General features: G+C 36.7%; 1 protein-coding gene across 1 annotated transcript in view; it reads left to right on the top strand.

Moving 5' to 3' along the window:
- LOC124776259 (integrin beta-PS-like) overlaps nucleotides 1–18,310 on the top strand; it is a 255,767-nt gene that overhangs the window by 224,245 nt on the left and 13,212 nt on the right. Inside the window, exons 12-13 of the mRNA XM_047251151.1 lie at nucleotides 6,401–6,521; nucleotides 10,525–10,680. Coding sequence (XP_047107107.1) covers nucleotides 6,401–6,521; nucleotides 10,525–10,680 — 277 coding nt within the window. The remainder of the gene's footprint in view (nucleotides 1–6,400; nucleotides 6,522–10,524; nucleotides 10,681–18,310) is intronic.

The raw sequence follows: 18,310 nt of genomic DNA on the forward strand, positions 1-18,310 counted from the left end.
TCTGGTATTCTTAGTGTAATGATTAAAAGTATAAAAGGAGATTTGCATTGTTGAGCCATTGGATGTTGGTGGTTGAGGAGAGGTGACGGGGCGGGAGGGTACTGGGGAGATTTCAATTCTCACCTATGACAGCAAAATACACACACACACACACACACACACACACACACACACACACACACACACACACACACACACACACAGCTATCTTTAGCTCCAGGCACTAAGGTCTGACTGTGACAGCTGGGACTCAACCTCTTGAGATGACAATAGCCATGTATTTGTGAGCTGTGCCTGTATGCTTTTTGCCTTTGAGGAAGGCTTTTGTCTAATAGTGCAGTCTACTTTTAAATATCATTAAATGTGCCACTCTGCCACTCAACACCTCTTTTGTGTGGTGAGCAGCAATCTATCCTATTTCATGCAGTCCTGCATTATTCATTGTTTGATTTAATTGGCTATTTCCAGGTTCCAGAAATCATAATCATGATGTGGAATGAGTCAATTTTACAGCTATAGCACACTTTCTCAGTAAAAAATATGCAACATGTTCACTGTTTACATGATTATCTTAAGTTGTGTTTTTCTGAATTTTCAGCGATTTATACTTAGCTATGATCTCTCTCTCTCTCTCTCTCTCTCTCTCTCTCTCTCTCTCTCTCTTTCTCTGCCTGTGTGTTCTTTACATCACTGGGTAAGTGGTCAAAGACTTTTATGGCTGCATACCTCATTCCTTTCTGCAGTACACTATGGTTGATTGTTGAATAATGTGAACTGTTCTCATTGTTACATTATATTTGATTGTTACTGTTGGTTTAAAACTATAATTGGTTGTTGACAACAAACTTCATACTATAAAGTTGTTGGCAGTATGCCCAACTGTCTACAAGTGGTTCTGGAAGGGATGCTACATATTATCCTGATTACATACTTCAGTGCAACAATTACTATTTTCCTCAGTAATGAGTTACCCCAGAATATGATGTCATCATTTATCGGTGAACAAAAATACTTTTTTACCTTTTTGACATTTTCTTCTCCAAAATCAGATGTTATCTCCAAGGCAAAAATTACAGAACTTAGACATTTAAGAAGAGCTGTAATGTTTGACTTTCAATTCTGGTTCTTATGAATATAAACATGTAATAATTTACATAATTCGGTTTCATTTATTGGTTTACTCTCCCATGTTATTTCTAATGATGTAGTCAGGCCATGTGCAGTACTGTGTTTTACCTGAATTCAGTGACAATCCACTTGAATGTAAACTTAACTAACTAAAATCAGTTATAATTTTCAATGAAATGTTAATAACATTTTATCAAATATTGAAGTTCATCCATTAGGCTTAATTATAATACTTACATTGACAGCAAAGAGGTAAAGAGAGTATAGCCTGTTTGGTTTCTTTTTCTAGCCACTCTAATCTTGTGGTTACTGTATCTGTATTAAGGATACAGCACCTATTTCTTCCAGGGACTGTTTATAATGTGTATGTTTTACAGATTTTTTGTTGATGTCAGGTAATCCAGCACACTTTCTAAACATAATGAACCTGCTTGTAGGGTTATTAAAAAAATTACAAAGAAATTGATGCAATTTTTTTCCAAAATGCATCCTCAAATTGAGGTACCATTTAATCCAATGTTATATTGTACACTTGAAGGAGACCAAATTTTTATCAGATATGCATGATATGATGGCTGCAGTACTAGACCTATTTAATTCCACATTTTATGTATATTACAAGGATATAAAAATATCCTATCTTACATTTTAATTTTTATAATTTTTTCCTGATAAAAATGTTATTTTTTCTATAATTTAGCTGATTCTGCAATAACCCTTAAGTGTACTACATAAGTATGGACTATTGCAAGTTATAGAAGGAAAAATAGAGCAATGCTTTATAAACTTTAGGAAATATTTGTACATGAATTCTGAAAAATACAACTTGCAGGAAATCGTGAATGAAGATATGAGTCAAATTAAACTGTACCTCAGAACATTCCTGAAGCATAGTCTTCATCATGCAACATTTCTTCATCTTCAAGCTTCCTCTTGGCATTCCTTTTAGCACTTTTTGCTTCTTTGGTAACTTGAAGAGCAAATCTTTCAGCTTCATTCACCCATTGTCTGTCACATGCAAGCAATTGATCTTCCATATTAGAGCAACATTTTATGCCTAAATTTCTCAGGACTTCCAACCTTTCTATCAATCCATCATTGAAACATATCACTATACCTAGTACACCAACTTTTAATGTATTTAGTCCTACAAAAACATACTTGGGTAATCTTTCCCATATGCAGTGGTTGAAACTTTCATCCCCATGAAGACATAAACTAAGCAAAACAGGGTCACTCAGGTCTCTAAAAATTGGTTTTATTTCACTCATAACAGGTTCAGGAAGAGAATGCTTATGATGGTATATTTGACCACTTTCTTTTGCTTTTTGGTAACTGCACCAAGAATCTGCTTCTTTAGGGCAAAGTCCGTGAACACGGTGGTCATCTGTGGACAACTTATGAAAGTAGGTGGTCCATACAGCTTTTCTCATTGCTGTAACATCATTCAGAGGTGCAGTTCATCTAATGGCCAGTCCATAATAAGTCTGAAGAAGGTCTATTTCAGTTTCTGTCAATCTGCGTTGGCCAGACAGAGATTTTCCATCACATAGCAACTTTACTTTCATTTCTCTTTGTAGCTTCCTCAATATAGCACCCATCCTCTTTTGCACATGTCCACAACACTCCAATTTTGTTGCCAAGGTATCACCATAAACATTGAACTCATTAATTTTCTTGAAAGCCTTAGAGCCCCCATTGCCTAGGTACTTCGTATTCTGATGTTATAAATGGGCACTGACCTCTGAAATATTTTTAGAGTTCCATCACTTTCCATACCTCCACTGTAACCATCACAGTAAGACTCAGTTTTTACAGTTTCTAACTCACAATTCAACAAGAACCGATATTTTGATCACACAGAATAGGCATATTATAAGCGAGACGGAACAGTTCAAGTTCCTAGGCATTCGGATAGATAGTAAGCTGTTGTGGAAAGCCCATGTCCAGGATCTTGTTCAGAAGCTAAATGCTGCTTTATTTACCATTAGAATGGTATCTGAAATAAGTGACACTTCAACACGAAAAGTAGTCTACTTCGCATATTTTCATATGCTTATGTCGTATGGTATTATTTTTGGGGTAATTCTTCTGATTCAAAAAGGATATTTTTGGCTCAAAAACGGGCTGTTCGAGCTATATGTGGTGTAAGTTTGAGAACCTCTTGTCGACCCCTATTCAAAAATCTGGGAATTCTGACATTGCCCTCACAGTATATATTTTCTTTAATGTCATTTGTTGTTAGCAATATTAGCTTATTCCCAAGAGTTAGCAGCTTTCACTCAGTTAATACTAGGCAGAAATCATATCTGCATGTAGAATGCACTTCCTTGACTCTTGTGCAGAAAGGAATGCAGTATTCTGCTGCATCCATTTTCAATAAGCTACCACAAGAACTCAAAAATCTTAGCAGTAGCCCAAACTCTTTTAAGTCTAAACTGAAGAGTTTCCTCATGGCTCACTCCTTCTATTCTGTCGAGGAGCTCCTGGAAGAGCTAAAAAATTAAGCAAATTCCAGTGTTACATTGTTGATTTTCTTCATTTAAACTTACGACTTGTCACCTGAATATATTTTTTTATATTTCATTTTATCTGTTTCTAATATCGTGTTATAATTTCATGTATTGACTCGTTCCATGACCATGGAGACTTCTCCTTAATTTGGTCCCACGGAACAATAAATAAATAATATAAATAAGTGTTACCGGAGCAGGTGTGGCAGTACTTAGGTAAGCACTCAACATCAACAACTTTTCCATTCTCAGAGAAGTAGAACTTACACCATTCAAGGAATGATATCCTCAACATAGCCATGCCCCATCAAGTGCAACAGCAATGTCCCTGGTTCCACTAATACTTACAGTTTCTTTTACTGCAAATTTCATAGATGCTTTAGACACAACCATCAGGGTACCTAAAAGTATTTTTATGTACTTGCTGGACCTACTGGGTGGAGGAGGAAGGTGCATCAAACCACAAAACGTTTGAGCAGTCTTTTTTCATTTTCCTATTGCACACATTGCATTCACTAACTTCAAATTCACATCATATGAATTATATACAATGTTTAAAGTCATTTTCGAGGTAGATTTATTGTAGGATCTACACAGAACAACTAATTTTCACGCTAAGCCCTTCTTGCTACTTTGTTGTTCAGTTATTTCCAGACAGTGTACACCATCACATTGTTTACATTTCACCACTTCCTTTATCAAAGAAGATAAGATGCCTACATCATCAACAACAACAAATCCACAACAAACAGCATCATTGTTAACACAAATATTTGAATCACGGAGAGGCGTGCCATGTGGGAGTTTCTTTCCTGAAGAACTGATACATAGGTTACTTTCAACAGTGTGGCCTGCTTTGTCTGTGAACTGGTTACAATGGAATTTCCTTTCATTGAATTTCTTGATGTGTGGCATAGTTCGTATTTATTGCACACTAAAGGATATGTACTTCAACAAATTATGTATCATTTGGGCAACAAACTTTCAGTAACACGTGAACAAACTGCTTCAGTGAAACAAAAGTAGATACTAGAAAAGATAATCATTTACACACACTAGAAACCTGCACTGTTACCAACATGTACAATGTATCATACGTATAATCACTGGAAACAGAAAGTTCACAGTTCTTCTTGAAATAATACTGGTTTCTGTAACATAAATAAAGGGGGTGTGGTGGCATACATGACTGTAACTTTAAAATTTGGTGCATATATAGGTCATTTTTCATTTGAAACCCTATAATGTGTATATCAATGTAATCAGGAAAGACTATAGGATTTAATAAAGTCATAAAAATTTTTTGATTTTTCCACCATTTATAAGTACCCTGTATCCTTAACGATTTCATTATCCACATGAATGTCTTAAAAGTAGTTAAATCTGTGTATCACCAACAAATCTTAAAATACTTGTATATCTATATGTTGCAGTGGAATCTTTTAGAACAGTTTTACATGAAATTTTGTCTTGTCCATCACTTATGGGAGAACAGCTCTTTGAATCTGTTGTGATGCAGTTACAATCTTCCATCATGATGTCATGACTGGAAACATAAATGCTAGTGAACAGAGTTATGGTCTGAAATTTTCAGTTACTTAAGGAATAAATGGGTCTGAAAGTCATAAGAGTGTACTGGATTAGTGAAAATGCTAGAATTCTTTATCTTTAAGATATTTGAAATCTGCACCTCTGTGTAACAGTCTCCTTGAAATATCAAACAGCAGAAACACCAGGTTGGAATATCAACTACATTAGGAAAAGTGTTGATTGCTACCGGTACTCACCATAAAGATGACCCATTGAGTTGCAGACAGTTACAATAAAAAGGCTGTTACACATTATAGCTTTCATTTCAGTCAAAGCCTTCTTCAGCAAAGAAAATACAACATGTTCTCACAAGCAAACACACCTCATACACACATGACTGCTACTACTGGCAGCTCTGATTTTTTGTGTTCCATTGGCTTGAATATCAGTTATGTAGTCAAAGCATTGACCCTACATTTGAATTTCTGCACTTTATGATTTTGAGGTAGGTTAGTATTAGTAGCATCAGGTCCTGTCATCCATAATGATTTTTTCTGGAAAAGAATGATCTATGTTTTGCATTTCAGTCAAGTCACAGCAGACATCCACACAGCACTGCTGAGGAGTTGAGGAACGTAGGACAAATTATGCACACATATTTCTCTTCTTCAAAACATTCTGGAGAGTGATTTGAATACTTGATTTAAAGACATTGCTCCATTATAGAAATGCAATGCCATTGATAAACCAGTGCCAAACATTCACTACTTAAAACTACCTGCTCACAGCTGACTGATTGATGAACATGTGTTGTTAGTTCAATATGCCACCATATTACTGCACTGATGCACTTATCTGCCAGGAATGAAATCAGTTGTGGAACTTTTTGGATGGATGGTGTAGACCACTTAAGTAAACGTTATGTAACAGTTTATTAATTTCAGAGTTGCACTAGATGTGTTACTTTGTTAGTAACAGACTAATTGTGTTGCTGTCAGTGTAAAAGAGATGCTTCGAATTTCATGTTTGTTCTCTGAAATTACATATTTTGTGTGTGTGTGTGTGTGTGTGTGTGTGTGTGTGTGTGTGTGTGTGTGTGTGTGTGTGTGTGCGTGTGCGAGCGTGCACATGCACGAACGTGCATGCAGAAATTGTGAAGTGTTCGAAAGATAGAGGCATAATTGAGTTGGGTACAGGAAAAAATCATGAAATTTATGTTGAATTTACAGATATGTCCAGGAGGAGCCTGCAATGAACTTAAGGAATGTGTAGAGTGTGAAGCTTATACCAAAAAGGATTGTCAGAATTGCACTATTGGACTTACTGTCATTCTTCAGGACACAGTGACAGGTCTGTATTTAAAATACTGAACATTTAAATCTTCTAAGGCACATGATGAATCTAAATACAGATTTTTAATCTGAAAACAAAATATTCTGTTAATGATAACTTGCATTTCTATGACAACTGCTGTTTTTCTATGAACACTGATGTAACAAAAGGTGTGATTTTTCAAAAACAATCTTTTCTAATTTTCCCACTGTATAGTAATATATGCTGAGTTCCTTCAGTTGCAACTGGTAATGTTTAATCAACAATGGCATACATATGAACTGATTACTGTGGAGCTCAAATTCTACAAATCTGTAGTGTACAGTGCACTCCTAAATTACCTCAGCTGTAACATCATAAACATTCTGTTCTGCTGTGCAGAGTCTGCAAGCCTGCAATAGTACCAGTCATGACCATTGTATAAAGCTGTTACAACATCCAGTGTTTGGTCCATATGTAGCATACTGAGTCACCATTAATTCCTCCAAACACAACAAATAATTAAAGTATTTTAGTCACTGTATATTATTGTGCACATAATTGCAAAAATAAGTATTCCATCAAATTCACGTGCATGTTCTTGTAAAGAGTTACCCATAGAATATTATGACAAAATACAATAAACGTAAATATAATTTATTTCTCACAAAACATACGATGTTCAGATAGTCAGATTTGTCGTATACAAGACACCAAAAGTTGAAAAAAGGAACATAAATACCTTTTTAAACAAAAAAATTAAATAAACAAAAATAAAATGAAAAAGAATGAGAAGTTTGACAGTAGTTTTTGAGCATTACTGTAGTACCATTTGTGAGAATAATTTGTTATACTGGAGCAAGTTTACAGTACAACAAAACAGAAAGTCCTTTTTTGTGTACACTGTGAAGTTCTACATGTTTTTCAAGTTCATTGTACTGCAACAAATCCAATACCATTTTAAATGCTAATCTAAAAAAATGTTTTTGTTCAAATTGTCTCCCATAAATTCTTCTGTGGAATAGGAGCAGCTACCTACTAAAAGATTGTATGGCCATCATTTCAGTGAACTAAGTTTCACGTTAATTATATTCCTTGCCTTTAGCTTATTATTAACCTTTATAGTTTTGTAGTAAACAAGGTGTTTCATTGTTTCTATTTTGAGCTTCTAGGTGTTTTAGATGGGACTTAGTAGATAAAATATTGATAAGGATTTCATCTCCACGAATGTACTGTTTGGATGTAAAATAAGTGTGAAGATCAGATCACTCTCAAATCTTCCACTTTGTGATACATACACAACTGTGTAGAGGGTACAGTCACAGTCTCTGTTGTAATTATGACATCACATACGACTTTCGTCCAGCTACAACAATGACTGTGAGAAACTGGTATGTTTTGAACTAGAAGGGTTAACTGTGGTGCTCCATGACTGCACCACTCGCTCAACTTTGAGAACATCCTTTGTCATGTAGGAGACAACCCAAAGACAACTACTAGAGACACTGCCCATGGGGCTCCTATAGGACACACGGTCAGAGCTCATTGTCTCTGCTGTGTGCATACCAACAAGTGGGAGATTTGAGAATAATACAATCTTCAAATTTATTTTGTATCAAAATGGTACATTTCGGGATGGCAGTTTCTTATGAAAACTTTATCTACTAAGTGTCCTCTACAACTCATAGATCCCTAATTAGAATTTGTGAAACACTCAGTGTAGTGTCTGTTGTGTTGGAAGTTTGAAATTCTTTCATGACAAGTGCTATAATTAGACTTTAAATTGTAATTTGAAAATATGTAGTGGTTATTTTAGATGAAAATCAAAATCTCTCTGTAATTCTTCAGGCTTTCTCAGTGAGGCGTTGGCATGTTGAAACATGTTGAACAATCAGGTTTCTGCCAGCTATTCATGTCTTTATTTCATGATATTTGAGCTGTCCGACTCACAGTCTTCTTCAGGCAATGACAAATGTTTTTTTTTTTTCTAGCCATGGCTGTTCCAAACGCTTTGTGTGCACTTTGTGGTTATTATCCAATCTCAAATTGCTCTAAGGAGTTCAGAATGACGTCCAAGTCATGCTAGACGTTTTATCTTCTGATTGTCATCATTTAAGCCCTCCTGTGATATAGGACTTTCTGTTACCATGATGCACCATGTCAGGCATTCTATCCAAGGTTTATGCCTGCCAAGAGGGGCTGCAGTGTCATTTTCAGGCTGCCGGTGTTCAAGTTACACTTGAGACTCGGTAGAATATCCTCAGGTATTGGGCCTGTTGTTCGAGAAACCATTTCACTTGCATCCTTTGTAGCATGTACTGGGCTGTTTTCTCTGACTCCATCTTCATACTTGGGTTTTCTGGGGTCTTGATATTGCCTGTATTGCATCTTTAAAATATCAAGAGCTGGGTTCCATGTGGAACTGGAAACCAGTGCAAGTTGCAAAGGCAATCTATTTGATCCAAGAAAAATGGACGTTCCATTTTGTGTCAGCACCCTTACAAATATGTGGATAAAATGGCTAAAAATGTTATCATAAATAAGGGGTCACATTGCTGCAGATGCCAATGTCTCTCCGTCTGTCATCCAAAGCTTGTGGACATGATACAGGCCAGCTACTGCCAGACCATTGCAAGACAATCTCAGAAGGGCCACTGGAGCTACTGTGTCTGGTCAGACTGTAAGGAACAGGTTTACAAGAAAGGACCTAACAATCCAGATGTCCTGTTGTTACTCTGCATGATACAAGATCTCGCAGCCTGGCTTCAGCTCTGCCATTCTCATTTCAACTGACAACTTCATCAATGACTTCCTCTGATGCAAGATGATGGCCATGTCCATGTGTGGCAATGCTGTGATGAGTGATACCTGCCAAATTGACAGATTCAGCCAAGGTTCTGTGATGGTGAGGGTAGATATCAGTGTTGACAGCTGCATGGATCTTGCAGTTGTCCATGTTCACCTTAGTGCTAGGCAGTACATTGAACAGGTGCTGTTGAACCAGATGGTGACTGCTACATATGCTGATAGCCCTTAATTCTTTCTTATACATGATACTGCCAGAGTGCATGTGGCAGGCATTGCCAGGGATGTGTCGCAAAGCCTGGATATTGAAGTAATGGAATTGCAGCATTGAGTCCTGACCTAAAACCCATCAAGCATGGGTGGGATGTGCTTGACAGACGTTTTTGTTGTTGTCCTGTTCCACCACAGACTCTCCAAGAAATCTCAAGGGCTCTCACTGAAGAATGAGAACTAATGCCACTGGGAAACCTCTGTGCACTTATACGGCGCATGCGATGTGGGTGTCAGGTGGTGATAAATGCTCACAGAGGGTATACACATTATTGGATCTCTCAAAGTCCAGTGCAAAGCACCCAGGCTGATGGGATGAATGATTTTTTTTCCACTTTGTTTTTGGCATGTGTAATGATGTTTTGTTGTTTACTTAATTTCTGAAAGATAAAGATATAATTTGCCAACATAGACAGTCCTCAATTATTGTCCAAAGTCACATTAAGCAGCATATTTTTTGTTTGAGAAATACCGTCATAAATCGAGTAAATACATAGTTTCCAGTAGCATCTAAATAACAGGTAGAAAACGTAACTGTGGAGACAGTCACTTTTTCCCAAAGTAGCAGCTTTATTACTAATTTACTCAATAAAATTTAGATGGTATAAGCATGAAAAGTGTTAAGGAATATTGTGATAGTTTGCTGTCAGTGACGCATACAGATTAAGTTTTTATGATATTCTTAACTGTTGTTAATGTATAGCCACACTCATTCCACATCCCTGAAGGCTGTCCTCCTGGATGAGATCTACAGAAAATGATAAATGAATGAATATTGGTTTTTATATTCTGGTTTTCTCTAGTGATCATATTAAAACATTTACACATTTATTAAGACCAAAAATATTTCACGTTTGCAGCAACATATAAAAATGATGGTATCACCATACTTTTCAATATTTTCTACATGTTAAAAAGTTTTATGTTCAGCTGGAATTTCATCAATGACTGATCATTCCACTTTCAGAAGACTCTGTTCAAAATGAAGAAAACACTGGATTTTGCCGCTTCCCTGATGAAAATGACTGTACCTTTTCTTTCATATACAGAAAAGTAAAAGGTGCAAATATGTATGATGTGATTGCAGAAAAAGAGAAACGATGCAGCAATGTAAACATTTTAGGTTTGTATTGCACTTTATGCAGCATCTCATTTCTTTCCACAATTTATAGCAGTATGTATTTTCTGCAGAGGTATTATAATTCCTGTAATGTTTTAAGCTAATGCTAGACACTTCTTTTATCTGCATATATCTTCTAATTCTGATTTACTCGAGATATTGAGCTATATTTTATTGTATTAACCATCGAGCAGGTTCACAGTTTTTTATAACACAAGCAGCCATATGGCTTAATCTGTACACATCTAATGGATAGCTGTCTTTATTATTACCAAGGTGAAAATGTATGAACAGAATCACAGTTTAATTAACAATGATAAAATAAACTTACATTATATGAGCTGAATCACAGTTTCATTAAACTATAATAAAATAAACATTCATTATATCACTCTGTTGCCAAATACAAGTGTTTGTTGTTGTTGTTGTGGAGATGGTGTTCAATCTGAAGACTGGTTTGGTGCAACTCTCCATGCTACTCTATTCCATTCAAGCCTCTTCATCTCTGAACAACCACTGAAACTTACATTCTTCAGAATATGCTTTCTATTTTCATTTCTTGGTCTCTCTCTATGATTTTTACCCTACACACTTTCCTCCAGTACTAATTTGGTGGTTCCTCGATATCTCAGAATGTGTCCTATCAACTAACCCCATCAACTAATCAGTTGTGCCAACAATTTTTTTTCTCCCCAATTCTATTCAGTATCTCCTCATTAGTTATGTGATATACCCATCTAATCTTCAGAATTCTTCTGTAACACCATATTTCAAAAGTTTCTATTCCCTTCTTGTTTAAACTGTTTACCACCCATGTTTCACTTCCATACATGCCTAAAATACTTTCAGAAAATACTTCCTAACACTTAAATATACTGGGTGTATGTAAAGTCCAGGAACACTTTCAATTATTTATTGCACAAGAACGAAACAATGTACAGATGTCATACATATTGCATTTTGAAGAGAAGCTCTGAAAGCTTTTTTTTTTTACAAACATTCAATATGCGAACCGTGAGTGACCTGGCTCGATTTCTTGCCGTATCCATCCCAGGATGGCATCATCGACTGTGGCAGTCACTTCCCGTATTCTCTCATGGAGCTCTGCTATATCATGTAGTAGAGGCAGTACATAAACCAGATCTTTACTGTGTCCTTGTTGATGGCTTCTTACCATACTTGGTTCTAAACATCCGATGAACAGCTGTAGCACACTTGTTTTTGTCGAACTCCAACACACAGAAAGCTCGCTCCGCACCTGAACTCGCCATAGTCCATTAAATTTTGAGCATGGAGCCACGCAAATAAAACTTCCTCCACTGATACTTCAGCTGTGTATCATCCGGCCATCCTCAGAGTGAGTCCCAAGACTGACGACAAGATGCCAAGCGCGGCCTTATATGCTCCACCACGACAGTACTGCGCCTGCAGGTCACAGATGCTGGTCAAAGGCAAAGGAATATGCTTACACTTGCGCCACCTTTGGCGAAGGCATACAGACATTTGATTAGCTTATCGATGTATGATCAACAGCGGTGATACCGTGACAACTTCTCTTCAGTTTAATTACCCCAAGAGCCAGATTCCATGGTTTGTCCAAATTAAAACCATTATCTCTATTTATTAAATCTAATTTCTATAGCTTCCTTGAAGACAGATTCCCAAAAGGAAGAAGTGGATGTTAAAATCTTCACATCACTGTAATTCATGGATTGCCCTATATCAATACAATGTTTGGCCACAGCTGACTTGTCTGGCTGTAATAAGCGTGTGTATCTTCGATGCTCCACACATCTCTCATGAGCAGTGCATGTTGTTTGACCTGTGTATGACTTCTCACAATTTCCGCAAGGAATCTGACACATGTCCACTTTACGAAGCTGTAAATCATCCTTCACAGAGCCGAGTAAAGCTGCAATCTATGTGGGGCGCCAGAAGATCACCTTAATACAGTGTTTCTCAAGAATACGGCCTATCTTTGAGGAAAGAACACCCACACAGGGCAAAAATGCACTACATCTGAAGGAATTAGTATCTTCTTCCCCATCGCATACCTGCATTCTAGGTTTTGCACTGAATGCTCTACGAATTTGTTGCGGAGAAAATCCAATCAATTTAAAAATGCTCATCAGATATGCAAGCTCTTCTTGCAAATTATCTTTATCAGATATACAGTGAGTCCTATGCACTAAAGTCTTAAGGACACCTATGGTCTGTGAATGGTGATGGCAGCCACTGGCATGTTGATATAAGTTTGTGTGTGTTGATTTCCGATATATGGCATGTTCTAATGTGCCATCAACTTTATGGTGAATGACAACATCCAGAAAGGGGAGGCAGCCATTTTTTTCTATTTTTGTAGTAAATTTGATACTAGTATGGATAGAGTTCAAATTCTTAAGAAATCGATGTGATTCATCCATCCCATGTGGCCATACCATAAATGTGTTGTCCACATACCTCCAGAAGACCGTTGTCTTGAAAATTGCTTAATCCAGTGGCTTGTCCTCGAAGTCTTCCATGAATAAATTAGCCACCAGAGGCGAGAGGGGACTTGCCACAGCAAATTTTATTTGCATGGCTGCATTACCAAAATTTAATGGACTGTTCATTATGCTACGAGAAGTCGAAAATGCACATGAACTCACCATGTTTGTGACTATTGGCAAATTAGCAAATTACACTGTGGCGGTGAACATGAAAACAAACTTTCAGGGTTTCTCTTGAAAATGACATATGTATGATATCTGTACAATGTTTGGATCTTGTGCAATAAATAATTGAAAGTGTTCCCAGACTTTATGTACACCCTGTATATTCACTATTAACATATTTCTCTTCTTCAAAAATGGTTTTCTTGCCAATGCCAGCCTACATTTTATATCCTCTCTACCCTGTCCAAATAGCAAAAATTGTCTACTATGAGGATGGTTTGAAAACTTATTGAAATCACCACAAAAGGTCAGTGCTAGTGCAATGACTTGTTCACATGATATTCATTGGACTGTTGCCTGTAAACACATGCCATGTCAGTGCTCTTGGAAGAGAGGTGTGTCGGTGATGTGGCTCTATTGTTGTTCCCGCGTAGTGATTTGTGAAGATGGAAAAAAATCGAGATTTGAGCTATGATTAAATACTTCTTAAAGAAAGGTGTGAAAGCAAAGGACATTCATGCCAATTTCCAGAATACACTGGGGGACTCTGCTCCTTCATTTTCAACTGTTGCCAAGTGGACAAATGAGTTTAAATTTATTCAGCAGAGCTTAGATGATGATCCGTGCAGTGGTCTGCCAAGATGTGTCACTACTCCAGAAATCATTGCAAAAGTGTCATGGAGGATTGCCGATTGAAAGTATGTGGAATTGCTCACACTTTCCAGATGTCATCTGAAAAGGTATATCATATTTTAACTGAAGAATTAGAAATGAAAAAATTGTGTGTAAGATGGGTGCCACGACTCTTGACGCGCGTCCGCACACGTGCTGTCGCCATGGCAAAATTACACGAAGGTATGAATTGTTGCCACACCCACCTTATTCACCTATATGGCTCTGTCGGACTTTCCATATCTTCCCAAAACTGAAAATTTTTCTTTGTGGACAAAGATTCACTTGAAATGAAGAACTGATAGCTGGAGTTGACAACTAATTTGCAGGCCAGGAGGAAACTCATTTTCGAGGTGGGATCAAGGCACTGTAACATCATTGGACCAAGTGCATTAATCTTCAAGGAGGGAAAAAGTTTCAGTGATATAAGCACTTTTTTTCTATTCTGTTCTGAGAACTTTTCAAACCACCCTCATACTTTAAGTGTCTTGTTTCTTAATCTAATTCTCTCAGCATCACCTGATTTAAGTCGATTACATTCGATAATCCTTGTTTTGCTTTTAGTTGATGTTCATCTTATAACCATTTTTCAAGACAATGTCCATTCCGTTGACTACTCTTCCAAGTCATTTGCTTTCTCTGACAGAATTACAATGTCATCAGCAAACCTCAATGTTTTTTTATATTCTCCCTGAACTTTAATTCCTTCTCTAAATTTTTGATTTCCTTTATTGCTTGCTCAATGTACAGAATGAATAACATTGGGGATAAGCTATAACCATGTCTCACTCCCTTCTCAATCGCTGTTGCCTTTTCGTGCCCCTCAACTTTTATAACTGCTGTCTGGTTTCTCTTCAAGTTGGAAATAACCTTTTGTTTCCTGTTTTTTACCCCTGCTACCTTCAGAATTCAAAAGAGAGCATTCCATTCAACTGAGTCAAAAGCTTTCTGTAAATCTACAAATGCTATAAATGTAGGTTTACCTTTCCTCAACTTATCTTCTAAGATAAGTCATAGGGTCAGTATAGCCTCACGTGTGCCCACATTTCTCCAGAATCCAAACTGTTCTTCCATGAGGTTGGCTTCCACAAGTTTTTCCATTCTTTTCTAAAGAATTTGTTTAAGTATTTTGCAATCAGAACTTATTAAACTGATAATTCAATAAGATTCACGCCTTTCAGCACCTGTTTTCTTAGGAACAGGAATTACTACATCCTCCTTGAAGTCTGAGGGTATTTTGCCTGTCTCATATGTCTTACACACCAGATAGAAGAATTTTGTCATGACTGGCTCTTCCAAGGCTATCAAAAAGTCTGATGGAATGTTATTTACTCCCAGGGTCTTGTTTTGGCATAGATTTTTCAGTGCTCTGTCAGATTCTTCTTGCAGTATCATGTCTCCTCTTCATCTACATCCTCTTCATTTCTATAATATTGCCTGCAAGTTCATCTCCCTTGTATAGACCCTCTATATACTCCTTCCACCTTTCAGCTTTCCTTTCTTTGCTTAGGGCTGGTTTTCCATCTGAACTCTTGATATTCATGCAGCTGCTTCTCTTTGCACTGAAGGCCTCTTTAATTTTCCTATAAACAGTATCAATCTTTCCCCCAGTGATATATGCTTCTGTATCCTTACATTTGTCCCCTAGCTATTCCTGCTTAGCCATTTTGCATTTTCTGTCAGTCTCATTTCTTAGATTTTTGTGCTCTCTTTCGCCCCTGCTTCATTTTCTGCATTTTTATATTTTCTTCTTTCGTCATTTAAATTGAATATCTCCTGTGTTATCCAAGGATTTCTTCTAGGCCTCTTTTTTACCTATTTGATCCTCTGCTGCTTTCACTATTTCATATCTTAAAGCTATCCATTTGTCTTCTACTGTATTCCTTTCCCCTGTTCTAGTCAGTCATTGCCCAATGCTTCCTCTGAATGTAACAACAACCTATCGTTCTTTCAGCTTATCGAGATCCCATCTCCTTAATTTCTTACCTTTTTGCAATATCTTTAGCTTTGATCTACAGTTCATAGCCAGTAAATTGTCATTAGAGTCCACCTGGAAATGTCTTACAATTTAAAATCTGGTTCCAAAGTTTCTGTCTTATGATTACATAATCAGTCTGAAACCTTCCGGTGTCTCCAGGTCTCTTCCATGTTTACGACCTTCCTTCATGATTATTAAACCACGTGTTAGTGATTAAATTATGCTCTGTGCAAAATTCCACCAGAAGGTTTCCTCTTTCATTTCTTTAACCCAGTTCATATCCACCTACAATTTTTCCTTACCTTCCTTTTCCTACTATCAAATTTTAGTCCCCCATCACAATTAAATTTTCATATCCTTTAACTATCTGCATAATTTCTTTTATCTCATCATACATTTCTTCAATCTCTTCATCACCTGTAGAGTTAGTTGGTATATAAACTTGTACTACTGTGGAGAGTGTGGGCTTTGTGTTTATCTTGGCTATGCTGTTCATAGTAGCTATGCTGTTCATAGTAGTTCACTGGCATTCCTATTTTCTTATTCACTGTTAAACCTACTCCTGCATCATCCTTATTTGATTTTGTATTTATAACTCTGAATTCAGCTGACCAGAAGTCCTGTTCTGCTGCCATTCAACTTCATGAATTCTCACTATATCTAACTTCAGCCTACCCATTTCTCTTTTTAAATTTTCTAACTTACCTGCTCGATTAAGGGCTCACAATCCATGATCCAAAACGTAGGATGCCAGTTTCTTTTTCCTGATGATGATGATGATGATGATGATGATGATGATGTCCTTGCAAGTAGTCCTCAACTGGAGATTCGAGTGGGGGACTATCTCACCTCCAGAATATTTTATCTAAGAGGATGCCATCATCTTTTAACCATACAGTGGAGCTGCAGTCCCTCGGGAAAAGTTACAGATGTAGTATCTCCTTGCTTTCAGCTGTTTGCAGTACCAATAACAAGTGATATACCACAGTAATTACTCACTGGATGCACTAAGCAGTGAAGTTGCAGCAGATCCCAGCCAGCCAATTATTTGACCGGTAGTTATCTTGTAGACAACTGCCTCATTGTCGGACTGCACTGCTAGCTCAGAATATGTGTTGTTTTCTTGCATGGATCATAAATTTCTTCTTTTCTATCTCACTGCTCACTTGGATGTATGACAGCACAACTTACCACAGTATTAGTTGAAGCAGTAATGAAGGAATTGCTGTGGACTCACAATTGTAAAACAACAAAAGAATAGTATAATACAATGTTATTTGTGGGTGGCACACTTTATTTTTATAGGTATTCCTGCTTGAGAGTTTGTCTAATTAGATTATTAAATTAAGTGAAACTGAAGGTTTCACTTCAAAATCAGAGCTGATTTTATGTTAGAGTAGTGAATGAAAATATCATTTAAACTGCTTTAGAATATTTAGTGAGAATGTATAAAAGCAGATGTAATAAATAACAAAAGTTTGGATGTAGAGAATAGACTAAACAAATAGATTCCAGACTACCAGCCTTGCAGACTCAAAAATATCCTCTTTCCACGTCTGGATGTGAATTTTGGGAAAAAAAATTGGAATTGTAAAGAACATACCATCCAAGATCAGAAGAAACAAATGGACATGAAATGAAAATACTTACATACCACTAGAAAACAATGATATGGGCACCACTAGTTTGGTAGTAACACGCTTCAGTAATAAAAATAAAATGTTTGCAAAATAAGTGTACTGTCACTGTAAAAATAATGAATATTACAACTAAACGTTTCTTCACAATAGAGGGCATTAGAGATGGAACACAAAATGACAAAATTACATGTGGCATTGAAGGACTTACTCTGTCATATTCCGGAAGTCATTTATGGAACAACAGGAACATAATTGATTTAAATAAATAAACACTGCACCAGTTGTCTATTTTTTCATGCTTCATATGGCATGTTTCAACAATTTATTCTCAATGTCAAGTACAAATATTTAGATAAGTATTTTATGTGATGTTTCCATGTGTGTTGTTCTGCCTCACTTAGACTGTAGTCATAGAGAGGCAAAACAACAGACATGAAAACACTATCCAAAATACTTATGTAAGTATTTGTACTTGACAATGAGATTGAATTCTCAGAATGTGTCATACTAAGCATAAAAAATACATAATTTGTATAGTGTTGCAGGCATTCCAAAAACATTGATTATGATGAATGAAATTAATGAACCTAACTGTCAATGGCTGCAGGAGAATTTGAAACTAGATCCTCTCAAATATTAGCTCATAGTCTGTACCAATACTCACCTCACTTAACCATTGTCATAATACT

This window comes from Schistocerca piceifrons, chromosome 2, assembly GCF_021461385.2.
Source record: "Schistocerca piceifrons isolate TAMUIC-IGC-003096 chromosome 2, iqSchPice1.1, whole genome shotgun sequence".
In the NCBI taxonomy this organism is placed as follows: domain Eukaryota; kingdom Metazoa; phylum Arthropoda; class Insecta; order Orthoptera; family Acrididae; genus Schistocerca; species Schistocerca piceifrons.